Source organism: Coffea eugenioides, chromosome 4 (genome assembly GCF_003713205.1).
Source record: "Coffea eugenioides isolate CCC68of chromosome 4, Ceug_1.0, whole genome shotgun sequence".
Classification (NCBI taxonomy): Eukaryota; Viridiplantae; Streptophyta; class Magnoliopsida; order Gentianales; family Rubiaceae; genus Coffea; species Coffea eugenioides.
Window position 1 is genome coordinate 1,432,305 of NC_040038.1, and position 26,539 is coordinate 1,458,843.

Consider the following 26,539-nt stretch of genomic DNA (forward strand, 5'->3'; position numbering starts at 1 on the left):
CCTATAAAGAGGCGAGCGGATTTAGGGCTTGCACCGTTGTTAGTGATCAGCTATGGTCACACCATGCAACATAGACTCTTAACACAGCGACAAATGTAGATATTAAATTAACCAATTCAGACACCAAAATAACAAGATGCAAAAAGACAAATACTTTTGCCATTGTTGAAATTTGTACCTACAAATTCAATCCCAATTATTCCATTTTAAAATAGAATTCACTTACAAAAAATGACTTTAATAACCCAATATATTTAAACAATAGACACAAATATAAAGAATTCCTAAAAGTCAGTAGGCACTTCATCTTTTAGTTTACGTATAAATTGGTATTTCACTTAATTTCTTTAAAATATTCATCTTATACACTACTAGTAGTAGTAAGTGTGTTTGGATTGTAAATTATTACACTTTATTTACACACACTAACTTGTTTGCATCATCAACACATTTTTCAATCACCTTTTTATCTCACATACATCCTATTAAAAAAGCGTTATAATAGTGTATCCTTTTTTTATAAAATTGTCTCAAATAACTTACAATCCAAACACACAATCCTAATTCGCAAAGTTACACGTAAACACGTTTCTCCAGTCACGCACACAAAAACATTTTCCATGTTAGTGGCTTATCAACCATAGGTGCAGCCCTGGACAGGAGCGGTCAGAGAATGAAATCTCGGGCCTGCCGTTGTTTCCACTTAGTTGTCATGGGGAGCGACCATTGACATTGAGCAGTTGCAGGCGAACCGTGTGACGGTACAGAGAGTCTGCCAACCTCAATTGCTCATTTTCAACCCTCATGCTTTAAAAGACAGCTCATCGTCAGTACATACCATTTGACGTAACTCTGGCATGACCACGACTTCAGTCAAACAATAAAGAACGGATCATTCCTTTGAGAAGAAGAGGCAACAAAGGGTTGAATAAAGATTTCAAATAATTTTCCACAAGGTTTTGCAATTTCCGTGGTATTGACAAAAAGATTTCAAAACAGAGCACTATATTTGGACTTTGCTTTCTAATTCTGAATGAGGGCCACGGGAAGCAAGCAAACAGTACATGAGAAAGAATTGAACGTGACTGAAGTTAACAAGAGGTACATGAGAAACAGTACATGAGGTACGAGAAAGAATCGGTCGGTGGGACAAAAAAGTAAAGTGATAATTTTCTCTAAGGACTGACAGCTTCATCTAAGCAGTGATCTTGTCAAATGCTCGCGTGCTGTGGCCAGAGCTTGAGAAATGGTCTGCATTTGGCAAAACGTTGAAGAGGCAGGTCAGCACAAAGGAAATAAAACCTCAGTAAGAACAATCTCCTAAAGTGTTAGTACTAATTTTACCAAAAGACTAAAGGTACTGGACAACACATGTTTATTCACATCACACACGCACAAGATAATACCATAACCATAGCTAATTGACGTTTGAGTAACGACCCAGATGCGATCTCCAGTCTTTGGATGCATTTGCAGGTAATATTGGAAATGAGATTTGAGAAATTTTTTTTTTCTTAAAGGTGAAATATAAGCAAATTAAACCTTTATTAATCTTTCTCAAGCAAATTAAAATCTTTATTATATATGTCAACCACACGTATATGCCTCTTTAAAATATCCAGTGATAAGTAATAGCAAGTTATGATAGAGAAAGTAAGAGAACGAAATTACCTGCTCGGACAATGGTGAACCATCATCCATAGTATGGGTGGCTACCTTTCCAGCAATTATACTGCCATCAGTCTCAAGAACGATCCTGACAATCAAAAGAAAGAGGTAAACAAACCACAAGTCATGCATTCGAGCGACTTAGCATGCGTGAGATGTTCAAAAAGTAGCATAACAGAAGATCCATTCAGAAATTGGACACGCAATGTAGGAACTCCCAACCATTTGATATGAAGACTTCATAACAATATAAATCTAAGACGAAAAGATGATTTTTAGTACATAACAGCAAGATGTAGTCCACACAATAAACAAGTGCAAGCCCATTGAGAAATTGTTCTAAAGCTTCCATTGGATGTGAAGAATTTTTCAGTTTCACCTTTGACAGAGGAATAAGGCTTCCTAGCATCCCAGTTCCAATCTACTTCAAGGGGAAAGTGTATCTGTCAACAGCTCCCCGAAATTTGGGGTCCGGCATGTCAAAGGTGAGAATAAATGACATGAAAATGGTGAAGCTTTAGCATTTGGCATCGTGAAAGCAGTTTGCAAATGCAATACCCCATTGATCTTAACCCACTCTTCATGAATAGCTCGAATGATAATTGGCAAAAACAATACTGTTAAGCGCAGACATTATTTAGAATTAATTCACATAGAAAATTATTTAAAGGATGGTTAACTCCACTAACTGTTGGTCAGAATCCTATTAGATAAAACACCAATTTGCAAAATTTACTAAGCAAACAATCAATCAACTGACTGCATGAAAGATTGAAGCATCGATCCCTCAAAAAAAAAGAAGATTGAAGAGAACAATATCACATACAAAGCTTAAAATTACACATCAAAACGACAAACTGGAAGTTCTATTAAGAGACAGGCTTCTATCTCTATCATCAACCCCAACCTCCTTAAGACTTGGGAAGTAATCCATGAGAATAAAAGAATTTTCAATACAAGGTTTGAGGCAAAGCTACACACTGGCAGTATATGTCATAGCAGAAGCAAATAGCTTACCCCCCATCAACAATCTCGTCAAGGCACAGCAGAATCAGATCTAAGTTCTCAAGTGCCTCCCTTTGGTCCACATTGTTCCTGAAACAAAGCATGCTTGATTAACTAAAAGAAAGACAATACCTTCAAGGCAGCATTGGTCCAGTTAAATCCAAAAGGAAGCCTACATATTCAAAGTGCAATACCTGAGAAGCAAGGCAACAGCATCATAAAAACCTTGGAGAACAGTAGTTAATATCAGCTCGTTTTCCTCATCACCTCCAGTCACAAAGAAGTGTAGATCTTGAACAAACTTGTACACAACAATGTTGCTCTCCAGCATTGCTATCTCCGCTGGAGATCAAAACAACAAAAGAGATTACAATTTTTCCCCTAGGGAGAAAAGGCGGGGGGCTCAAGAGGAGAGTGCCCAGAGGCAACCCGAATGGGCCCGTCGCTCACTAGTGGATTCATCAGGCCGACAGTAGCACCTGATCCCTCTCCAGAATCAGCCTAAATCACATGAATGTGCAGAGTATTCTATCCTAAAAAACGTTGAGACCGACTTATCAGCACTGATCTCTTAGAATTCACAAAAGCCCACATTTGCACTCCCTTAAAGCAGGAAATGTAAATAGACGTTCCTAAATCCGAATCAGTCCCATGATTCTTTCAGGCTAATTCCACTTCCAGTAAACAATATAAGAGCATAGTTTATCGAATTTCCCTGACGACGAATAAACGTTGGACCCTTCAAAGATATCTTGATAGAAAATCGATTACTATTAAAAAATGAACTACATGGGATTCCTGGAGAAGCAAGGTTACCTTCAGTGCGGGCATTTGTCTTCTGAGTTTTTGTGAAGATAGACTTCTCAAAAGCTAACCTTGCAGCGTTTGTAGGCCAATCATCACAAAAATACTTAACCGCCACCCGCTTTCCTTCAGAATCCAATAAGAGGATGTTCTTTATGGTAGGGCAAGCCTCCTACAAAAATTCCAGGATTACCACCCACAATTCAAAATGCAAATGCAGTACTTATGAGCCAAGAGTGAGAAATGGGAAATATGAATAGATCGGGGGAAAGCAGTTCGACGAAATGCCAGACAGACATCGTCGGATCTAAATCTGCGTCATGATTAAGAAAAGAAACCTTTCACCTACGCGAGAGATGGAGAAGGCAGACATGGTTTTTTGAGCTGGAATGTGATTTCTGACGGAGTGTATATCCTGTCGGAAAGTTGATCGGGGATCGGCGTCTTCAGGCGGGTGGGCTTTTTTTTTTCGGTTTGGGGGACCGGTGGTTTTGTTTTAAGTAGCTCTTTGCGGCGTTGGCTTGGGTGAGAAAACGTTCGTTGGTGGTGGTAATATATGGGCTCTCATTCATCTTGAAAGAAACTTAGCACAAAGCTATGGGCTATAACTTCATGAAGTTCAATGTTGTGGGCCTAAAATCAGCCCAATCAGTTATCACTTCTAATAAAACCTGGAAGTAGTAACTTGCATGCTTGCTGACGACGAGAATTACTACTACTTGTTATTATTAAGCTTTATTTATAGGGAATTTTTTTTTTTTTTTTTTTTTCGTGTGAGATAAGGCGGATGTTGATAAGTGCCAGATGGGGCAATTAAAGGTCTGTGACGACATTATAGTGCATGTCAACAAACTTTGTATTCATTACCACTACAGAGCCCATGCAAAGAGCCAAATTAATCCACAATTTCCAGCTATTTGTTAGTAATAGGCGTTGAAAAGTTTACTTGGATTGATTGATTTGTTGGGTTCTATTAGATCTAACTGCTTGGATCTTGATGGTCATATGCCCATGCTAGAGCTGTGTCAGGAGAAAAGCTTTATGTGATTTAAACCAAATGAGAAGTTGAAAAACCACCACCGAATTTATCCAAATAAGAAGATTATTGATTCTTCAGAGTGGTAGTTACATTATGGAATGAAGCTTGCATCTAGTTTCTCTTCAGCATATCAGCTGCAAGTGGGGCTATATATGTGGGATCATCTATGGAGTGTAGAAGGTAGGGCCGCACTTGCATTTCCAGCCCTCAGGTTCATAGTTTGCATACTGCACTCCCACCCGGCCGTGGGTGGTTGGCACCTGAATGGCTTCACATGGCATGCATCCAAAGCACTTGTGGTCGCAGCTTGGTGGACTTGATCCTATTCTTCTGCTAACTTCTTCCTTCTCTTCTCCTCCTCCTCCTCCTCCGTTCTTTACTTCCTCTCCTACTCCGCCGGGTGGGAGAGGGACCTTGTCCACCAAGCTCACGCTTTTGTTCAAAGACGGGGGACTCTGCTCTGTCCCTGAGGACCCTGACCACAAAAAAAAAAAAAAAGTGTCAACAAATCAGAGCACCCAAAAACGCAGAGTTGACGCACGAAAATGCTGCACTGGAAAGAAGTCACAAGGTAGAGAGAGCCCTGAAAGAAGGAATTCACCTGAGTGAAAAGCATGGCCACCATTTGGCACGAGGGGCCTGCAGCTGGTTATGCAAACCAAATTTAGCATGTGCATGATTGAGATAAAAAGCAAGAATTGACAGCCCCTCATTTCTTCAAACAAGTTGAATGATCAGTGTGTGATGATGATAATGAGGCAACCCCAAAGTTTAAAACTTAAAAGACAAGAAGGAAAACGACAACGGTGGAATGAATGATTTGGGGATGGGAAGGATTACAGTCACTGCGGGGCCTTATGCATGATTCCAAGATAGTAGTATATAAAGAGGGAAGAAAAGGGCAAGACTTGCTGCCCGTTTGCCTATACACCACTGGTATGCTGGCACCACATACATCTCAGAAATTTCTCGGACTTCACTCGGCCATTTGATTTGAGTTGCATCGATAGATTTTGCTTATCAAACAAGGGATTCTCTTATATCTGCCAGAAAAAGTGTACAAAGAACCATATGGTTAACTCTGCTTCCCTCAATTGACAAGTCAATAGCTCTTGTCCTTACGACTATTTTGTTTCTCGATTGCTCCTCCTCTCATCTACACTCTACAGCTGCTTCTGTCTTTGGATACAAGCAAACTTTTCTCTCCCAATCTATCTCTGAGTCAGATGTGGGGTCCCTTCAGGCTAGATCTGCTATAACATTTTTTGGGATTCAGAAACTCGTACTACTAGGCTGCAGAGTCTTCTTATTTTCTCCCTGATGGCTTTCCGTAAGTGGAAGAAAAGAAATCCAGGCACAGATCCTATAACTTGCTAGTTGTAAGTCACTCTGATCTGTTGAGTATCAATGTCCGAGACATTAAATCATTCACCTGCTGCTTCTCACAACCTGGACCATCTACCTCTACCTGCCTTTCATCTTGATCTATGAGATATGAAACTTTTTCAAATGCGTCCCGAGTATTTCTCTATTGTGCGACTTCCTGCATGGTGCAAACAATCTATTTCCTCTGTTCCTGCAAGGACGAGAACAAAAACTCAAAATGGCTCATAAGCGGAAAAATGTCCAATTTCATCCCTAAACTCTTTTTTGTTATAGTGTCAATTTAATTCCTAATTTTTATTTCTAATCAATTTGATACGTAAACCTATTTTGCGATACCAATTAAAAACCTTCGTGACAGCGGCACCACCTAAAATTGATTTAACTACTAATTGACCAACTAAAAAGTCACGAGATTAAATTTTAAAAAAGCCTTGTCTAAGTGATTCTTCAAACGATTTAAAACTTTTATCTAGTGATTTTTTATATGATTTATTTCATTTATTATAACCCCATGAATGATATTTTCAATATACTCCCATTTAATTACTCAACTAAGAGTCAAATCAGTTTTAAGTGGTGGTGCTGTCACAAAGGTTCTTAATTGGAACCGCAAAATAGGTTCACGTATCAAATTTATTAGGAATAAAAGTTAAGGACCAAATTGATGCTAATGCAAAAGTTTAGGAACGAAGAAATTGGCCATTTTCCTCTCATAAGTTGAAACTCTACTGAACCTATTACCCGTGCATCAAGGGTCAGTCTAATTTATAAAGGGAAATTTGCCAAATTGATCCCTAACATTTTCACAAAAAACTTTTTTAGTCTTTAACATTTAAAATCAACCAGAATAGTCCCTAACATATAAATTATGAGCCAGTTTGGTCATAATACTCGTACTTGCTCATTTCTCCGACTAAAAATAGCACACCTCTCTCACATGGATATAATTTTAAGGGCAAAATCGGAAGACATTCGTTAATCCATGGTTTTAGACTCTTAAAGAAAGAGAATATTCTCTTCAAAGCTCAAGTTCTCAATGACTACTCTTTCATAACTCCACCCACTTCTCCTAGAGTCAATCTTGAGTCATTTTCCCTGCACCTACTCCATCAGATGCATTCCACCATCACCACTAACCCAAAGCCTGATGATCTCAAGAGAACCAGAAAACTTGAAGTTTGAAGAAGGTGAAATTTTGCATTTTGCAATCCTTCACGAAATCCCAAATTGTTGAATCCTTCAGAAGCTGCGATTGTCCATCCTAGCATTCTCCATACCGTTCTTTCCATCGTTGATGACATCCCATCCTACCGCAAGATTTTTATCAAAAGTCTATGGTTTTGTTACTTTCAAGAATGTTAAGTCTTTCTTGCTTGGCTTAGAAAACCCCAGCAATAAAATTGATGGATTTGTCAGCAATAAAATTGGTGGAGAATGTGCCAACCAACTGAGATGAGTTCTGAGACTTTGTTGAATTATTTTGAGAGGTATGGTGAAATTGAAGAAGGGCTTGGGGGTTTGATATGGGGACAGGGAAATCAAGGAAAGTGCAAAAGCTGTTTTGACTGAGAAGGTGAATTCTGCCTTGTTTGGATTGTTTGTTTCCGTCGGAAAATATTATCGTTTTCCGTGATCACATTTCCCTATCATCATTTTCCCTCACATATATCAAATTGTTACAGTAATTTTTCCATGAAAAATGACGGAAAATGCAATCCAAACACAATATTTATTTGTTGATGGTTTTCGGCTAGTTTGCAAAATGGTGTCGAGGGAAAAAGAGAAAAGTAATAGGAATCCAAAGGGGATTTTGCCTGTAAAATCATGGATTAACGAATGTTTTCCGATTTTGCTCTTCAAATTATGCTCATGTGAGAAAGGTGTGCTGTTTTTAGTCGGAGAAATGAGCAAATACGAGCATTATGACCAAATTGGCTCATAATTTATTTGTTAGGGACTATTCTGGCTGATTTTAAATGTTAGGGACTAAAAAAGGTTTTTTGTGAAAATGTTAGAGATCAATTTGACAAATTTCCCATTTATAAAATGCTGCTCAAATACTTGTGTAGTCTCTGACTCTCATTACTACTTCAAAATTTGTAGTCTTGGCGTCGTATATCTTTTACTGTGGCACTTTCGAATACAGGCGGGGGGTAGTATGTCTACATCTGATACACTGGGGACCGACTTTTGTTTGTCCACTAACACAATTTTCAACCTAGAGGTTTAATCGTAGCTCATTAGATCCTTTAGATCAAGAACAAAGCAACCCTTTTTCTTATCCTGGGTAAAGAAGAGCACCTGATATCATCAGCATTGAATTTCCAGTTTGTTTTTTAGGTGGAAATCGAGAAGTGAATGATAACCCCAGCTATGTAGCTTCTTGAGAGGTGTGGTACTAATTGAAAAGAAGCATTTACTATTATATGAGCAGCCAATTATTTCATACTTATAAAGGCTTCTTGAGGTATGTAATGCAACTGCAAAACCGAAGCGGAGAAGAAAGCTTCAAGAAAAGGAAAGATGATTGCACCATTCAATGCTATCTCATCAGACACTTTTTAGTATGCTAATTACTGAGCCACTGATGACTAGCTGCTACATAAGTCGAGATAGCTGGCGATAGACTCTTGTACTCGCACTCAACCCGCTCTCAGTCATTGGTGAACTGTTAACTAGTAAAAGAAGAATTTTGGTGGGTAATGCAGCGCGAGTTGATAAAGATTAACTGCACCTGATATGCGTTCCAAGTCCCCCCCTCTCTCTCTCTCTTTTTTCATACTTTTTAATTTTGTATCCTACAATCCTAGGATGGTTGCAACAGAAATGATGCTTTAACAGTAGCCAGGATTTTAATCTTTGTGAGAGGGTCTTCCAGAATTGCTAAACCAACTCGCTAACTCAGCCTGTCTTGCATTGAGCGGGATGAGTTACATTACTCTAGAGTCTGCACGATTTGGTTTAGCAATCTTTGCGAAAACTGGTAATCCCTGGTGATCTGATGATTTGATCGCTCACTGAAAAGCCCCCGAAGAAAGTAGTCCTTCACTTCCACTATACTCTGCATCTCCTTAGCTTCAACCATTACTCACAGAGCACCAAAAAGCCCCCGAAGAAAATAGTCCTTCGCTTCCATTTCTTATGCAATGCTTTTTGTTTCTTCGGCTTTTGACCTGCCACCCCCTTTGCTTTTTGTCCAACTAATATGCTTTTTGTTTGGAATAATTACTGTAACACTTTTTGTGATGTGATATATATGAGATAAAAAGTTGATTGAAAATATAAAAAAGTATATTGAAAAATGTATTTATGATGCAAGCGAAATTTTTTTAAAAAAAAATTTGCTATCCAAACAAGCCAATTAATACTCGAAGAGAAGATGTCTAACCGAAACTTACAGGTTTTTTTTTTTTTTTGGATAAAGTACCTTTTATCCCCTAGTTTAGTGTTTTATCACATAACTCCTTATGATTTAAAAATCTATTTATAGTTTGAATTAAAACGTCACCGTTAGTTTTTATTTTAAAATTAACGTTCAATAATAAAAAGTCAAAATTAATTTAATAAATTGACAAATATACCCTTTCATTACCTACTTTTTCTTCCTATTAACATAAAAAAGAAGAAATTAAAATAAAAATAGATAAATAAGAACCGAAAAATACTATTAAAGATTTAATTTAAAAACCTATGATGATATTTGTAGTCAAAAAAGATTTTGTATTTTTGGTTTCTTATTTATTTGTTTTATATTTTCCTTCCATCTTTTTTGTTTCTTATTCATTTATTTTTTATTTCCCTTCCATCTATTTTGTATTTGGAGAAAATTAAGATTTTGTAGACTAAAGTTTAGGTTTTTAAAATCATCTCCTCTTCTATTCTCTTCTCAAAAAAAAAAAAGAAAATAGAGAAAGTAATGGAAAAAAGAAAAAAAAGTAGTGCAAGGATAAATTTATTAGTTTCATTTTTACTTTTTACTATTGACCGTTAATTTTAACGAAAAAACTAACTATCACACTTTAACCCAAACATGAAAGAGTTATATATAAGTTTTTAAACCATAAAGAGGTTACGTGGTAAAGAACTAAATCAGAAGGAGGTAAAAGGTAATTTAACCTTTTTTTTTGTGAAGTAATAAGAATTGAAGAAGAGGAGAAAATATTGGAAAGTAGACTACTTAGAAAATGGAAAGAATGTTTTGAACTTCTGATTCTTGAAGGGATAGGCTGATAAGGGTATTTCAAAGTTCAAAACCTTCTTTTTTTTTTTAAAAAAAAAAGGTTCATAACCTTCCTCTAGTGGACGCTAGTTTGCATCCTTTACTTTCCAGACTTCGGCACCCCATTTTACGCCAATAAATGTCTTGAGCGACTCAAGTATGACGCCTGTGATCCTGTTGGGTCACTCCCTCAAATATGTCCTGTTGGGTCACTCCCTCAAATATGTCAGTTCGTAACCTTGTTGGGTCATTCCCTTAGTATAGGTTAAAAGTAGAAATAGCAATAAGTGTAGATAATGACAATAGACGAAAAAAAAATTCAGTAGCCCGTGACTATGACCCTGTTGAGTCACTCCCTTAATATAGGTTACACTAAGAATAAAAGTAGATGCAAATGATAGCAATAGACGGAAAAAAAAAAGACTCAAATATGATGTCTCCAGATAATAGAGGTTTTTTCTACGCAAGAACACGCATCTCTCATGCACCTATAGGGCAAGATTTGTAAAACATCTCTGAATCAGCCAGGATATCAAAGGCTAAAATCACATTGTTCAAGGGAAATCCCCCGGAATACCTTCCCTCTTTATTCACGGTTTCATTTCATCAGAGCACCTCAGGAACAGAGACCGGCCCCCAAATCTAAAGGTAATCAAACCAATCCTGCAAAGTCGTAGCATCCAATAAATGCAAGTCCAACAAGGAACAAAACAGCTCCAATAAGCAAAGCACATTTTCCCCTAAGAAGGTTACTCCGCTCGGATCAGACACAACGGCAGTAACAAAAAGCAAACAGATGTAAACATGAGATTTTCCTTCAACGTGTGCGTAAATTGAAATTTGTTATTTAGCTACTTCACAGGACAACCAAAGAAGTCCTTGCAGGAAAGCCCAACAGGCTCAAATGCTGCATTCAACACCATAACTCCCACAACTTTAAAGTTGGATTCGAAGTGGGATTACAACAAGCTTCAACAAAAACTGTGAGGAGTAGGAAGCCTCTTCTTCTTAGAATCACGAAAAGAAAGAAGTAAGGCAGAATTGTTACAGCAGTATAAGACAATAATTGGTCGCATTTCTTCACTTCATTGCAGACTGAAGAAATTCATAAAGCTGACACCTAGCAAACATCTGTCAAGAGAATCGTATCCAAATAGATGTATCTTCAACAATCCAGAGCACAAGAAACTGGCTAATGTAAACTTTGCTGCATAGTCTTGGATTATATGCGCAAAACTATCTAAGCCGCTTAATTCATGCTTCATGACAAGTTTGAGAAAAAGCATCAGGGACATGCAAGTGTGAATGCACAATCCCAAAGAAACATATCGTGTACATAAATATGAATGTTGGGAACCATTTAACAAGAATTAAAAACTGTTCGCTAATCCATGGTCAATCACGTTCTAGAAGTAGAGTCATCAACAATGTACTTTAAAGAATCCACAACTGGCATGCCACAGAACGTTTGTGTAGCAAAGGACAAGAATTTTATATTCCAAATGTTAAAGATTAGAACTGTTGGGGTCAAATAGGAAGGTGCTTCACATAGCATTCCTGAAAAGCAACTAAGGGCAAAACAGAATCATACTATTTCTTGGGGTGAACTGCTTCCACAACAGCTTCAATCTCTTCCTTCACTCTATGAAATACACTCGGTCCCTTAACTTCATCAACCGGTGTCTTATCATCAATGTCATCGCTTGTTCCGTGGGTTTCCTTGTGGTGACGAGGTGATTTCCCAGCATGAAAGACTGCCTCAATCTCTTCTTTAGCTCGTTCAATCAAATCAGGTGATTTCACATGTTTCTTATCTGCATCAGATCAACAACAATGACCCCAAAAACATATAGTCAACAACATTACTTTCTTCGTTCCACCGCATAGCGCAAACCTTAAAGACAACGACAATAAAACCCCCAATACATCATAGTCCTAGGAATATTCGAGGATTTTCGGAATCAGTAACTCGTATGTTAGGTTTGGGTCCAAAAAGAACAAAACTTTTTGTTCAATACAATGCAAAGCTCATTTTCATTTTATCTGGACGGCATGCAATATACAAAAGTCAGAGCTGCCTAGAGGATAGATATAGCATCTCCAAGATTAGATTTTGGGATGGTACTGAATAAATTAAAAAAAGGTTCTGCAAAATAGTATCCTTTACCAGACGGATGTACTGATTTTGTACTTCTTAATCAATAGCACCCCGACCCCATGAATTCAGAATAATGTTAACTCTTACAACAAACCCAAGATTATTTCTTTTTGGCATAATTTTCAGTTATCACATGCGGATTAAAGAATGTTTTGCACAATCATTCGTGAATCACACACACCAAAATGAACAGAAAGGAAAGGAAAAAGAAATGAACTGAGAAAGAGGGAAAGGGTCCCAGAAAGAAAAGCAATAAACTAATAGTATAAAGATGTCCAAAGGTAAAAATGGTCGAAAATTTACCCGGAGACGAGGATGAGAACCCTTTCGTACTGTCTTCTGCCATAGGTATAATTTGAAACTTGTAATCAGGCACTATCCTTTGTTTATTTTCTCTTCTTAATGGCTGATCTATTTTGTGTTTTTCGGAAGCAATTAAAATGGACACTTGGTCGGTGAAGATTACTGGGCCTAAATGGATTGGGTACACCCAAATCTAATGCTTCAGAAATACATGTGTCCAACCAAAAAGTTAAGGTTGCCAAGAACTGGGCCTAGTTCACTGGCCCTCCCCATCTTCCTTTTCTTGTCCTTGTACAATTTAAAAAAAAAAAAAAGCAAAAATCAATTTAGCGTTGAGCGAGTAAATAAAAATAACTAAAGTTAATAAGAAAACCCACCCTTCAATTTTTTTTTTCAATAAGTAAATAACTCAATTTAATAAAAAAAAAAGTCTTACTTACTAGAAAAATGGAGTTCTCAGAATAAAAGTAAAGATTTTATTTCCTATTCTATTATAGCAACATGTTTACAACCAATTTGGGGAAAAAAAAAAACCAAAAACAATACAGTAGGTTGTTTTTTTTTAACTATGGGTAATTAATCATCTTTCTAAAAAAGTCTTAACCCAAATTCGGTTTTAAAAAGTAAATAACTTCTAGAAAAGTAGAGTTCTCGGAACAAAAGTAAAGATTTTATATAGCAACTTGTTGTAAACCAACTTTTTTGTAAATATTTTATTTCCTATTGTATTATAGCAACTTCTTACTAATTACTCACGTGATGGACTTGTGGGTAATTAATCATCTTTTATTTCAGATTTTGACTAGCAACATTTGATTGATATTTTAAAAAATTTTCAAAAAAAATTAGTTGCCAGCACTGACCTGATTTTGGTAGTAATTCGTAAAAATCAGTCATTAAAATTAAATGTGCTTAGAAATTTAAACATTTGAGGCCATATTTATTTTCATCTAAACTTTAATGACCAGTTGGATTCGTACTCTAAACATATGGAATTAAAACTGCAGTTCGCTTGAAAAAAAAAAAAAAAAAAAAAAGTCTCGAATTTTGTATATATGAAACCGCAGAGTCATATGGCGACTGGTTCAAAAGAACGTGCCAAGCTCGCACCTTGAAGTTCATTGGTAGTAGACGTTTTGCACTGGGGAAAAAAGGGGTTGTTTGCTTCCTGGGTGTTAGTGTTGAATTTCTGTGAATTGCTATTATTCAGGTATGATCGATGAATGATTGCGATACAGTTTTGCCGTTTAGAAAGAAATATTTGAAGAAGATGCCGATCGAAGATATATGTCTTTCTTCAGGAAACGACTTGAACATTTTCCAAGGAAAAACATTTTGTGTCCAAACAAACATTTGACATTCTCTTTAAACTACAAAACTTCGATTCATTCACTTCATTTAATTAAGAACCCTCAACAGTCAAGGATAAAGAGCTTCTTGGACCCAGAATGTTAGGCATGAAACTGTCCAAACCTGTTCAAAAGTTTTTACTCATGCGTTAGATTCGACGATAATTTTTACTCTCATTAGGTTTATGAGTTAGATCTTTTGGTCTAGCAAAACCATAGGTGAAATATGTCCAGAAATTTCGTAAACTGCAGAGGGTTTTATTTGAACACTACTGGGTCAAAGACTGAAACGTCGAAATTTTTATACAAGTCAGAAAAGCAACAGTTGGTTCTTAATTCTTGGTTCAATTCAACAAAACCCCTTCAATGGGACGGGTTTCTACTTGAGCAATTCTTATCAAGAATGAAGAACCTTCTCCAGTCCGTATTTTTTGTGTCCCCTGTCATTTACTTTAGTTTGTTTCTCACCTTGTCTCATTACTATATAAAGGACTTCAGCAAGTATGAAAACCTCGTCAAGCTGTTGCAGTCAAACCCGGACTTTGTTGGATGAACTTGTTTGGGAATTTTCAGGTAAACAAATAGTGTATGTTTTTCAGTCTTCTTTGCTACTTTAACATTAATTGCTATTATTATTTTCCGTATGACTTCCCGATGTTCTTGTACTGGATGGAGGAACTGTCAAGATTGACTCTGTGAACTCTCTCCCCCGAAACCCGATTCATTTAGATGATACCTGAGGCCACAAATTTATTGCATGCAATGCTGGTCATGAAAGAACTTGATGCAGCTCTAGCTAGATTGCAGAAAGGCGACAATATTTCCCCAACCAAATGTCGACCGGAAGAAATTGTTGATACAGTGGAGAAGCTACGGTTTGATTCTAAGCCATTATGTTTTGTCACCTATGATAACTTGTTCCCCAAGCATAGCTCATTCATATGGCCACACGGTTATATATGTAGGTGGAGGATCTTAGATGTTACATCTCTTATGCGAAGCTCTGTAACATTCGTCAGCCTTGAGCAACCGGAAACTGCTGTTTCACGTTGGTCACGAGCTAAAATTCGAGTTGCCAAGGTACAAATTTCATGGCTGGTTTTGAATCCTTTTTTCTTGTCAATTAAAATTGACCTCCTGATTTCTTGCGTTTTGTCTCTTGATTAGACGAGAAAAAAAATAGTTGACCCTGAACAATTTTCATGTTTGGCAGTTAGTAAAAGGTTTGTGCGTGGATGAGAAGGCTCAAAAATTAGTTCTCAAGTACTGGCTAGAAGCAGTAAGCAAATTATGAAAATAATCAAATACTGAACTTCAGCACGAAAACAAATCCTCTTAAGCTGCAAAGCTAATGCCTTTATTTATCCCTTGTCTATTCTTTGCTCCTTAATTTCCCATGCCAGATTGATCCATGCCACCGCTACGGTGGAAATTTACACCTTTATTATGTTGAATGGCTCAAGAGCCAGAGCCCTCAGCCTTTCTTCTACTGGTAAGTAAACCCACAAATTAATATGCTCAAGTTTATGTTCCAGAATTCTGCTCTTCCTGATGCTTTTCTTTGTTTTTGACCGCATAAAATTGAGGAAATGAAGGCTAGATTTTGGAGATGGTAGAGAAGTCTCACTCGATCAGTGTCCAAGGATTTCTCTGCAAGATCAATGCATCCAATATCTTGGCCCGGTAATTGTCCATCATGAGTGATAAGATGGTGCGAGATAAAATTCAGCCTTACCACGGAAAATTAAGTTGATAATCTCTCTCTATTTTGTTACTTTTCTTGATCAGAAAGAGAGGGAAGCATATGAAGTAATCATAGAGTGTGGGAAGCTTGTGTACATGCGAAGTGGTTGTCCTGTGGACACTCCTGAGGATACTAAATGGATATTTGTTCTGAGCACAAGAAGGAAATTGTACGTAGGAGAGAAGAAAAAAGGCTTGTTTCAGCACTCGAGCTTTTTTGCAGGAGGGGCTACTATTGCCGCTGGACGACTGATTTCTTGTAATGGAACCCTTCAGGTAATTAAGCTTGCATTTATGTGTTAACATGCTACATAATAAACTAAGGATGTTTTCTGATGGGTGACATTATTCTAAGGGCTTTGTTGCTACATTCCAGGCTATATGGTCGTACAGTGGCCATTATCGTCCACCGGAAGAGAATTTCGTGGAGATGATTCGCTTCTTAGAGGGACATCATGTGGACTTGAGCCATGTCAAGGTATTTTTATCTTTTTTTTCTCGTTTCAATCTGAATTTAAACACTAAATTTTACATACATACGTGGAATGCATCTAAACTCATTAATGTGTCATATATCATCATCGGTGTGTAAAAGATAAAATTATCCTATCAATCTCGATCATATGCTATGCTATGTTGTTTGCAGACATTCCCTTTATGCTATGTTGTTTGCAGACATTCCCTTTAGATGACGACGTTCCTCCGCCACCGCCACCACCACCACGACGAAACGCTCCTCCAGAAGAGCGGCGAGATTCAGAGACCGTCAGAACTCCTCCACGAAAAAATCCGTCAACCGCCGATAATCCATACGACGCTAACAATCTCTAGAGAGCAGTAACGGAACCATTATTCATCGTCACAAATCTACAAAATTGAAGAAGACTCCTCCTCACGCCATGGGGGCAGGTCGTTAGCAAGCTAAAGTCCCAACTTGTAAACATTTTATTATTATGTCCCATGACTAGTATTAGGTATTTTTTTTTAACTCCAGTAACTTTTCGGCCCAAATCCAGCGAGAGGAGGCTAGGACTTTCTTTAGTCGGAAACTTCAATGTTTTAGACAAAAAACTTTTTTTTATTATTAATGTTTGCTGTTCATGGTTAAGATGAATAAATTACTACTAGTTGTATGTTCAAAAACGGATAATAGCAGTAATAAATTTGCTACTTCTATCATTCTATGGTTATGATCGAACAAAAGTGGCACTGTAGCCGGCCAAACATTTCAAGGAAATTTGTGAAGGAATTTTTTTTTTTTTTTGGATTAAGAAAAAATAAGCAAATTTAAGAAAGGAAGAAACAAGATTAACACTTATTGCTTCCCAACCCCCCCCCACAAAAAAAAAAAAAAAGATCTACACTATATCCGTTCTCAAGAAGAATGTTTAGATTTGGCTTTCATTCAATATTGCCATTTATCTGCAGTGCATCAGAACAAAAGGAGTAACTTGACAAGAAGTGAAGCTTGGGCGTACTTAAGTTTAGGCATGACAACCTCAAATAAGAAAAAAAAAATTAACAGTTTCTAATATTCTTTATTTTTTACCCTAGTAAAGCATGTTAAATAGATAGACAAGATATATAGGTAAGTGAAAAATTGGAACGAAGCTAACAATAAAGAGTCGGGAACGTTTTGGTTGGATTGTCAATTATTTGTAAAATTTTATTTGTTTATATCATCAATACATTTTTTAACTATTTTTTTTATCTCATCTATATTACATAAGAAAAAGCACTTTTCTTCAAAAAATTATGCCAAATAATATCCCAAATGGAAATTGAGCATTAAATTCTTGGATAATGGCCTTTTTGTTTTTTTGGTCTAGCATCATCAACACTCTACCCTACTTTTATGCTATCGGGGAGGGAGAGCTGCACGTAGACCTGGGCAATGGTCATTCATATATGGGGATTGGGGAACTCTTTGATCAATTGAGGAGGATTTTCATAAGACGAACGAACCACAGAAACAGAATGAAGGACAAATACGGGGGCATGTGGTGGATCATTGGGCACGGAAGGTTCTGACGCTCCAGAATCAGAATGGGCCATCAACTCCAATCTCAAAAGAAGAGGATTAGAAGACGAGGTCAGGTCCCCCCAGGAGCGTGCGTAGTTTTGAATTTGATAAACGAACCCGATCAAATTATAAGTAATTAACCTACTAATTACTCATCAAAGCCCAGTCGCGCGTGCCGTACACTTCATCGAATCCCATTTTCCCGAACTTTTTTTTGGTTTTTTCACTCCCTCCTCCTACTCCTAGTCCTAGTCCTAGGCAATTTAATGATTTTATTTAAATATATATAAAGCTAAAACAACGTCGGTTCCTTTGCCTTTGCCAGAATTAAGGTAACCAAAAAGGTCATGATCTCGTTTTTGAAACGGCTATCCGTTACAAAACTGACCTTTATTATTTTTTTTCTTTCCTTCCAAATTTCAAAATTTAAACTCCTTAACACCTCAGCATCTGGGGAGTATTAAACTCTCCAAACCCCTTTCTCCCCATTTAAATCCTTCTACAATTTGCTCGTCTTCTCAACCCGTTTTTCTTCACACAAAACATCTCGCTTGAAAATCAAAGAGAGCCCCGAATTAAGAACAAGGGGTCGTATTTCTAATGGGTGCTTCAGCAAAGTGGATTAAATCGTTGATTTCACTCAAAAAGACTCAGTCTTGCGATCATGTAAGCTCAAGTTTGATTCCATGTTCACTTGCTTTCGTACCATGTAATCATGAAATTTTCCTCCTTTTTTAGGAAAAGGGTAGTGGGAAGAGCAAAAAATGGAAGCTATGGAGGACTACATCTGGTGGGCTGTCAGTGATGTCCAGAGGGGTGAAAAGAGGCGGGCGGACGCCTGAATCAGAAGAATCTGAATCTTCATCATGTGGGTATGAGAGTGCCATGGCTGCAGCTGTGGCTAGAGCTCCGCACATAGACTTCTCAGTGCTCAGGCAAGAATGGGCTGCTATTAGAATCCAGACCGTATTTCGAGCTTTTCTGGTAACTGTTATACATTTTCACGATTAACTACTCGCTTATTAAGCACATCCTGCAGTTACAGTTGTGATCTTGTCTTAGATAACAAAATAAATTTGCCTAATTCTGTTATTCTTTTCTTCGTTGCATTTGGAATTTGAAGTCTAGTACTGCAATTATGTGTACAAGTTTACTCCTGGAATGCAAGAGTCGAAGTTAAAAAATTTGTTGTTCCTTTGTAATTTTTCTCCTTCTTTGTTAAGAGGTTGTATGTTGGATCATTCTGACAACTAGCCGTTCAATTATGATATTCATACCCCTGGATTTTTATTAGGCTGTATTTGGTACCTGGTCGTGGGACAAATACCTCATCAGATGGTTTGTAGAAATAAATTTTCTTTCCTTGTTCTTAGGCAATCGTTTTAAAATCAAGTTAAATTCTGATGGTCTAAAATTTCTATTTTTTGAGAGATTTTGTTTCTGACTCGGGGCATATTTATGATAATTGTAGGCAAAACGTGCTCTTAGGGCCTTGAAAGCACTAGTCAGGCTACAGGCAATATTTCGTGGTCGACAGGTTAGAAAGCAAGCTGCTGTGACCCTGAGGTGTATGCAGGCTTTGGTGCGAGTTCAAGCTCGAGTTAGAGCTAATTGCATCCAAACATCACTAGAAGGACAGTCTCTGAAAAATTGTGTATCAGAAAATGAAGACCAAGCTGATATGATCAAACAGGCAGAGGTATACTGGGCTGTGATTTTCAGTCAACTATCATGTATTGATTCTGAATTGGAAAAATTAGTGAACTTCCATGTTTGTGCTGGAAATTGCAGAATGGGTGGTGTAACAGTCGTGGTACAGTGGAAGAAGTAAGATCTAAGTTACAAATGAAGCAAGAAGGAGCAGTCAAAAGGGAAAGGGCCATTGCATATGCACTTTCTCAACCGGTAATGTACTTGAGATAATTCTTGGCATTTCTTATCAGATTTCAGTAATATGATTCATATGTTTTGATTACAGCAATCTAGAAGGAAGCCGTATTCAAACAGGGCATTATCCGGTGACAATATGAACAAGCACAATTCTGGACTAAGCTGGCTGGAACGTTGGATGGCAACCAAGCCATGGGAGAGTAGGCTGATGGAAGGATTCCATACGAGCTCATTGGATATGACTCCAATTTCTTCGAAATATGACCGCGACAGTGTTGGGTCCTTTTCAAATTCATTAGAGAATGATTCGGTCAAAATTAGGCGAAACAAGGTTTCTACTAGGATTTCTGCACGACCGTCAACAGATGATAAGCTTATTCGAACATCCTCTGATCCAAGCTCTGAATGTTTATACGATGAGAGCACCACATCAACTTCATCCTTGTCAACTTCTGAAACTCCAGGGTCAAATGAGGCTCCAGTGGATGGATATGGTATTAAGCTTAGCTTCATGAATGCCACAGAATCTATCAAGGCCAAGCAGAGAGCTTCCCCATATCAGTCTCGTAGCATGCAGATGCGCTCTGCTGATAACCTACAATTTTACAGGAAGCCAAGCTCATTTTGTGGAAGCATAAACAGGAGGAGTGCTGATTCAGATCTTCATTCAGTCCAGTTGTGCAAGGATCTTTATCCACCTGTTCAGTTGGGTAAATATAATCGTATGAGAAGTTGAAAGATGGTATGCAGCAAGCTATTGACTGCTAATTACAGACTTAAATCCTGTCTACCGCTCAAGAAGATGGTCTAGAACAAATTCAACATCTTGTTGGCTTGATTTTGCCCTGCTGTAGAGAATAGCTTTATTTATCAAAACACTTGGTTGCTTTGCCTATGTTATTACAGACGCTTTAGGTTCATTGAAAAGACAGTTGATACTAAGAATAGTTCTGCTCCTTAATACTTGGTACAGAATTAATAGAAATGAGCTTGTCTATCTTAGTGCGCGGGGGCTGTCTGGTGCTTTTCAGGTCATCTTCTCTTGTATTGTGCAGTGAAAAGTTGCTGTCTTGCTGCTGATGCCTGAAAGCTAAAATAATTTATGTTTGTTGTCAAGATTTTTGTTGACGCGTTATGGATTGTGTACTTGTCGACCAAAAAATTTTACCTTCTCCCGTTTCTCAAATTTCTAGTTGATCGATCACCTTTTATTCTTCAAGTCATCAGCAGGCCTCTGTTTGGCTTGTAACTCTTGGGAAGGGAGAAAAAAAACTCATAGGATTCTTTTGATACTTCTCCCAATTACCTTTTCATTTCACGTGTAAAATTTCCATTTAAGTGTTACAGGAATATTTTTTTCCGAATCTCTTCCAAAAAATACAACAGTCCATTTAAGTTCTCTAACGTAGTTTTATACACCTAAAAACTTCAAGAAAACAATAATATATCATAACGAAAGAAGCTCCGTTACAGCAGGCATCAGTCACTATCGGTAGGAGCCTCACCAAAAAATGACATAATTGAGCCTGCATCTCAAATTCTGCTCAAGCTCTTCTCCCTCGCAATGTGAAGTTATTGATATGAAATACTCCCCAAATGTGCAAATCTTTCAAGGGTTAAATGCAGAAAACTCCCACAAATTATTATTCCAGTTGCACTATGCACCCTAAACTATTTTAATAGGCATTTTACACCCTTAGTCAACCAGACAAATAATAAGAAAATTGACTCCATCCAAATAATTAATGAAATGATCAATTTATCCTCCATGAACAGCTTGTAAGTGACAAAATTATCTTTTTGGTAAAAAAAAAAAAAAAATTGTTACTTTAATTGGATCAATTTTCACTTCATAGTAAAATTCTAATTGAAGACATATAACAGCAAATTACATGATCACTTTGAATGACAAGTAAACAAAAAAAGAAGAAGAAAGGGAATCAGCTCAGTTCAAGAATCTCAGCAACCCTATTTTACTACAAATTTCAAAAAGACTGCTATCAAGGAAACGGCACTGTGAAATCCTATTTATTCCTCTAATTTCGAGCTGTACTTTCATTTTTCTTTCTATACGATTTAGGTGCTTTATTGAAATTTTTGAATATAATATTTTGTTTACTAATATGTGGGTTTTAATTTAGGTTTGGCATTGAATCTTTGCTGCAAATAAAAGTTTTGGATTCTACTCCAATTTTATTCTTGTGAAGATTTCAAGTGAAATTTTGCTGATTACAAGAAGCTATGGTGTTATGATGCGCTGAAGAAAACATATTAGATTTTAAGAATTGCAACACTAGTCGCTCAATATTTTCATATTTTGCCCCTATTTTGACCCCAATAGTCGTAATTTTCATTCAAAGTGAAGCAATATATATATATATATGTGTGTTAATTCAGAGTAGTAATCTTTTCCACCAAAATGGTATTTTGCCCACTTAAGTTTTTAATGAAGCGTAAATTATTCATTTAATCAATTACTTGGATGAAATTAATTTTTGTGTTATTTTTTAGTCGATGAAGTATATAAAGTGCCTATTAAAATACTTTAGAGTGTAAAGTGCAACTGGTATAATAGTTCGTTTTTTTTTTTCGGGGGGGGGGGGGGTTACATTTAACACATCTTTCAAATATCTACACACATTTGTACCAGAAAATGAAACTTTTTCATATCAACTAGCTGTGCTTTCATTTCACAGTCTTTTTTTTTTTTTTGGGGGATCATTTCCCAGTCCCATGCAACTTAGTTGTGAAAACCACATAATTATGATATATTACACCGCTCACTACCATGGTTTATTCCGTAAAGCCGTACTTAACTGCAATGGCTTTTCTGTTATTGTTCGTAATTGTGATGTATATATCTTAATGCAGACTACTGAATCATTTTTACAGAATTCCTTTTTTCTTAAAGAAAATTTTTTTTTTAAAAAAAAAAACAGTTGTTTTACATCAGTTAACTGTAGTGTAGCTTAAGGCATGTAATTTAAGAATGTAGGAAAGGGATGAGAAGATTCTTCAAATTTTCAATCACTTTTACGTAGAATTTGTTTGAAATAGACCACTCGAGAGGATGGTTCGAGGGTCAGTTTCAAAATCAAGCACTCGTTCGAGCAAATACAGATGAGAATCTCAAATTCGTTAACATTTTGACAGGCATAAACTGCATGGCCTACGTGCCCAAATGCTAATTTTGATCGCTGCCCATGTGAGAATATTGCAGTTTATGAAGGCATGAAATCGGGATGCCTCTTTGAAAGCAGAAACAAAAAATATTTTTGGCATCATTTGATGCCGACTTGGATGTGAATGAAATAAATGAAAGGAGTTGGTTGATTTCGAGTATGCAAGCGGTCTTTCCCCTCATTGGATTGCCATGAACAGAAGGAAGACACCATGGGCCTGTGATGCAGTGGGGTCTGTCCGAGATAGGCTGTATCCTGCAGACCCTTTTCTCTCGGCAGTTTTTGTTTTTGTTTCGCTATCTTTTGGAGAAATTTTTCATTTTTCTTGCATACGAACGTGTAGTTTCCGTCCGGCTTGCATGACTAATGAGTAATGAGATTGACAAAACTTGATATTTATGTTGGGCCATGTCCATGTGGTTAGCTGTTTCCACCGTTAGAGACTAAATATTTTTAGTTTCCATTTTCTGTTCTATGGTTTGCTGGTTTTTTAGATGCTAATTTGCTATTTTTAACTCCTGGTCCTGCTGATTTTCAGGTTTTGGTTTGCTATATAGCCCTTAAGGTTTTGACTGGATTGAAAATTTTTGGGGAGAAATATTTTGAAATGTTCTTTTCGAACATTTGCGAAACTACTTTTTATTTCGCATGCATTATCATTTTTCTTTAAAAACTCTCAATCAAGAGAGTGCGACGATTATAAAACTCCTGTGACAATCAAAACGAACCCAAAATTATCCCTGCAAACTCAAGATTGTAACCTATAGGACTACTAATTATCGTCTGATTTGGAACATTATTGTTCCCGCCTCTTCTTTTCTATGACAGCTAGTATTTTGACCACGGTTCTCTCTTCTCTTTTATTAGTATTAGTTGTGAATTTATGCAAGCATGAAGAATTCAAGAAAAGATGAAAAAAAATGTTCATGAATATTTATGTTTGAATGTGCCTGAGTGTTGCAACACCTATTAATCATTAGAACTTCTCTACATACATTTATTTTAATGTAATATTATTATTCACAATTAAACTATGCAAGGTATACAAAAAAGCTCGGCACATGTTCTTTGACTTAATTGTTAGATTTTCATATGACTAAAAACCTAAAACAAATATATATGTGCTCAATTAAATATCAAATATGCAAAATTTACTAACCTTCCAGTAACGTTAATGAAGCAGCAATTAAAATAAAACCAAATAAAATTGATACATGTGGATAGAATAATTAAGTGAATTTATAAATAAAGATATAGTTTGTTGGAATACAGGCGAAAATCATAATAAAATGGAGTAATTTTTTTCGCCGCAATGATAGCATTAGTATAAACTATTCTAGTTTAATCTACGGGGAGGGGGAGAGGGGCCTAACTGACGGAAGACCCCATCGGAGGCAGCCACAATTAAGTGACAAGATAGGAGGTCAAGGATTTAGTCCAAGAGACTGTTGGCTTAATAAAATGTAATTCAAATGTATTAAAATGGATTGAGTTGTCAGAAGAGAGAGAAAGAGAGAGAGATTGTATAAAAATTACCCGTTTGGCTTTTTAATTTAGTCCAACATGATAAAATGGTCTGCTTCGTCGGCATAGCTTTCAGGAGGTCAGTTTCGGCGGCCCTTTGCCGGGTGAAATGAATTGGTGATAGACTGTGGCTGAAAAGGTATAGGAAGCGTCTGATACAACTGCAAGTTTGTTTAATTGACAATGTGAATCTGTGACAGTAGCATAAGATTCGGAAGCTGTGTATACCTTGAAATTTGGCAAAAAGCAAATTAGTTGGAAGAGTTCCTCAGAGTAATATATAATATACTGTATATGATATGGGGCACTTTTTTACATTTGTTTCCTCAATCAATTGTTTGGAGTTTTGCTGTAAAAGTTTTTTTTTTTTTTTCTTCCCTCCTTTTGTAGAAGTTTAAGTGATAATGTGATAGCGAAACAAGATTCGAGGCGCAGAGTAATTATTGAGAGTGGGCTCAGCCTCGACCAAGAAAGCAATCATCTTTACGAAGAAAAAACAAGGGAAATTCTTAGAGTAAAAAATGGGCATCTTTTTTTGCATTTGTGAGCAACCTATGAGATCTTAAAAGCTCAATGTCTAGTCAATACATAGCTGACAGGTGTCCGCAGAAGGGACAATTATTAATAATGTTAAACAAGTCAATGAACAGTCTAAAACATGCTGTAAAGTCTATAATCATCCTTTTTTTTTTTTTTTCTTGATTCAAATGCGCATAATAATTAATGCATGCCCCGATTCATTTGAGAAACTACTAAACCTTTTCTAATTCTCCCTCCGTCCCGTTTTGTTAGTCTTGATTTTTTTTTCACACAGATTAAGAAAGTGTAATTAATTTGGTTGGAAACATAAATTTAGATTAATAATTTCCTAAAATACCCTTATGCTAATCACGAAGAGTGCCAATTAATATCAGTTACAACTAATGGGTTAGTATTGGAAAAGCTCAATGTATTCAATGTAGTGGGTTAGTATCTAAAATCCCTCCCTTTTTTTAATAACTGACGTTTAAGGTTTTGCACACCAATTAAGAAAAGTTTTTCATTGCTTAAATCTGTACACTACTTTCCTTTTGTACCCTCATTAATTATCCAATTCTCCCATGTTTTATCTCACTAGAATACGGAGGGGCAGATAATTACTAGGGTTGTTACAAAGAGAGAAGCAATAATTACTAGGAGTAGTAATTAAGAACCCTGTATTGGAAAAGAGAGATAAAAGGGTAAAATTGTGAAAAAATAATAAATACTGTATGGGGATAATAAAACGACAGATAAAAGTACACTAGAGCAAATTTCTTAAACGTCAATTATAAAAAAAGGGAGGGAGTAACAATGTATTAATAACAAGATATTTAATAAGGGTATTTTAGACAATTTGAAAGATTACTACATTTTTTAATGGGAGAGTGAACTACGATTTGGGACAGACGAAAAAGGAAAACAAGACTATCAAAGTGGGACGGAGGGAGTATTTCTTTCGTGAAAATGACTCATACCAAAGCCCCATATCATTTCCCAAATAGTACAAGACAAAAAAAAAAAAAAAAAAAAACAGAACTCATCCATGGGTGCTGTCCCAAGACAGATCTACAAATAAAGAAAAGAAGCCCTGGTGCCATTAATTGTTGCATGTGCCAGCTTTAAAATCAGGATCTTGATTGTGTCCTTTTTCTTTCATCGCAAGCTAAGCCATGCATTGCTCGTTCGCTTGGATTAATGGGTGGGGTTATGAGCATTAACTTTTACTAACTTTCATGTTCAATAAGAGAATTCTTGCTGCTTTTAATGGGGATTTCATAAACGTAGAAGAGAGAGAGAGAGAGAGAGAGCATTAAAAGAACAAGGAACAAATGTCTCAGACTTCTTTTGAATATTTAGCACCTTTCCCTGTTCAAATCCTTCTCCTCTCAAATTCTTTTTTCATTCTTCCTCATCATTGGTCCTTCTCTTCATGGCATCTTCTTTCCAATCATCATATTTCCCATATTTCCAATCAAGCCACCAACTCAATTTGACAGGAACCAATTAAAGTTTTTGCATCTTCTTCTTCTTCTTTTTTTTTTATCTTTGTTGGAAAAACAATGGAAATGCATCCAATATAGAGTAGAGCTTTGGGTCTGGAAAAAGAATTGCTACGCCCGATATGAGGAGTCGTCCACACAAAAACTCAAAAAGAAGAAGACTTTCTTCTTGGCTTTGAAGTCGTTGCTGGGATTTTTTTCCATTTTTCACTGTCATCGGAGAAG

General features: G+C 36.7%; 5 protein-coding genes across 6 annotated transcripts; 2 read left to right on the plus strand and 3 right to left on the minus strand.

Moving 5' to 3' along the window:
• Positions 1 to 899: 899 nt before the first annotated feature.
• Positions 900 to 3,987, minus strand: LOC113768160 (coatomer subunit zeta-1-like). Its single transcript, XM_027312410.1, has 6 exons — positions 3,827 to 3,987; positions 3,490 to 3,649; positions 2,868 to 3,015; positions 2,686 to 2,763; positions 1,672 to 1,756; positions 900 to 1,251 (listed from the first exon to the last, which is right to left on the minus strand). Exons 1-6 carry the CDS (start codon positions 3,848 to 3,850, stop codon positions 1,192 to 1,194), a joined length of 555 nt encoding a protein of 184 aa, XP_027168211.1. The 5' UTR covers positions 3,851 to 3,987; the 3' UTR covers positions 900 to 1,191.
• Positions 3,988 to 4,604: 617 nt separating this feature from the next.
• Positions 4,605 to 5,193, minus strand: LOC113767847 (EPIDERMAL PATTERNING FACTOR-like protein 5). The gene is made up of 2 exons (XM_027312050.1): positions 5,118 to 5,193; positions 4,605 to 4,991 (listed from the first exon to the last, which is right to left on the minus strand). Exons 1-2 carry the CDS (start codon positions 5,191 to 5,193, stop codon positions 4,681 to 4,683), a joined length of 387 nt encoding a protein of 128 aa, XP_027167851.1. The 3' UTR covers positions 4,605 to 4,680.
• Positions 5,194 to 10,430: 5,237 nt separating this feature from the next.
• On the minus strand, positions 10,431 to 12,684 carry LOC113769459. 2 transcript variants are annotated; one of them, XM_027313905.1, is made up of 3 exons: positions 12,583 to 12,684; positions 11,713 to 11,935; positions 10,431 to 10,784 (listed from the first exon to the last, which is right to left on the minus strand). In XM_027313905.1, coding segments are annotated over exons 1-3 (267 nt in total). In that variant the 5' UTR covers positions 12,626 to 12,684; the 3' UTR covers positions 10,431 to 10,783. The 2 variants fall into 2 exon arrangements, with proteins under 2 accessions (XP_027169706.1, XP_027169707.1); XM_027313906.1 differs by having other exon boundaries at positions 11,710 to 11,935.
• A 1,976-nt stretch (positions 12,685 to 14,660) lies between these two features.
• On the plus strand, positions 14,661 to 16,505 carry LOC113767849 (IQ domain-containing protein IQM1-like). Its single transcript, XM_027312051.1, has 8 exons — positions 14,661 to 14,806; positions 14,897 to 15,011; positions 15,145 to 15,210; positions 15,335 to 15,423; positions 15,527 to 15,614; positions 15,720 to 15,962; positions 16,051 to 16,152; positions 16,350 to 16,505. Exons 1-8 carry the CDS (start codon positions 14,661 to 14,663, stop codon positions 16,503 to 16,505), a joined length of 1,005 nt encoding a protein of 334 aa, XP_027167852.1.
• Positions 16,506 to 18,181: 1,676 nt separating this feature from the next.
• Positions 18,182 to 20,725, plus strand: LOC113769458 (protein IQ-DOMAIN 1-like). Its single transcript, XM_027313904.1, has 5 exons — positions 18,182 to 18,363; positions 18,436 to 18,681; positions 19,169 to 19,396; positions 19,489 to 19,602; positions 19,676 to 20,725. Exons 1-5 carry the CDS (start codon positions 18,298 to 18,300, stop codon positions 20,321 to 20,323), a joined length of 1,302 nt encoding a protein of 433 aa, XP_027169705.1. The 5' UTR covers positions 18,182 to 18,297; the 3' UTR covers positions 20,324 to 20,725.
• Positions 20,726 to 26,539: the final 5,814 nt, after the last annotated feature.

What these genes read in the sequence shown, in the direction of transcription:
- LOC113769458 (XM_027313904.1), top strand. Translation starts at nt 18,298, where the DNA reads ATGGGTGCTTCAGCAAAGTGGATTAAATCGTTGATTTCACTCAAAAAG. An exon ending in AGACTCAGTCTTGCGATCAT is followed by an intron (nt 18,364 to 18,435) that starts GTAAGCTCAAGT and finishes CTCCTTTTTTAG; the next exon opens with GAAAAGGGTAGTGGGAAGAG. An exon ending in ATATGATCAAACAGGCAGAG is followed by an intron (nt 19,397 to 19,488) that starts GTATACTGGGCT and finishes TGGAAATTGCAG; the next exon opens with AATGGGTGGTGTAACAGTCG.
- LOC113769459 (XM_027313905.1), bottom strand. Translation starts at nt 12,625, where the DNA reads ATGGCAGAAGACAGTACGAAAGGGTTCTCATCCTCGTCTCCGG. An exon ending in GTTCTCATCCTCGTCTCCGG is followed by an intron (nt 11,936 to 12,582) that starts GTAAATTTTCGA and finishes GATCTGATGCAG; the next exon opens with ATAAGAAACATGTGAAATCA.
- LOC113768160 (XM_027312410.1), bottom strand. Translation starts at nt 3,850, where the DNA reads ATGTCTGCCTTCTCCATCTCTCGC. An exon ending in CTGCCTTCTCCATCTCTCGC is followed by an intron (nt 3,650 to 3,826) that starts GTAGGTGAAAGG and finishes GAATTTTTGTAG; the next exon opens with GAGGCTTGCCCTACCATAAA. An exon ending in GCTGTTGCCTTGCTTCTCAG is followed by an intron (nt 2,764 to 2,867) that starts GTATTGCACTTT and finishes GCTTTGTTTCAG; the next exon opens with GAACAATGTGGACCAAAGGG.
- LOC113767849 (XM_027312051.1), top strand. Translation starts at nt 14,661, where the DNA reads ATGATACCTGAGGCCACAAATTTATTGCATGCAATGCTGGTCATGAAA. An exon ending in CTAAAATTCGAGTTGCCAAG is followed by an intron (nt 15,012 to 15,144) that starts GTACAAATTTCA and finishes CATGTTTGGCAG; the next exon opens with TTAGTAAAAGGTTTGTGCGT. An exon ending in TGGACTTGAGCCATGTCAAG is followed by an intron (nt 16,153 to 16,349) that starts GTATTTTTATCT and finishes TGTTGTTTGCAG; the next exon opens with ACATTCCCTTTAGATGACGA.
- LOC113767847 (XM_027312050.1), bottom strand. Translation starts at nt 5,193, where the DNA reads ATGCACATGCTAAATTTGGTTTGCATAACCAGCTGCAGGCCCCTCGTG. An exon ending in TGGCCATGCTTTTCACTCAG is followed by an intron (nt 4,992 to 5,117) that starts GTGAATTCCTTC and finishes TTTTGTGGTCAG; the next exon opens with GGTCCTCAGGGACAGAGCAG.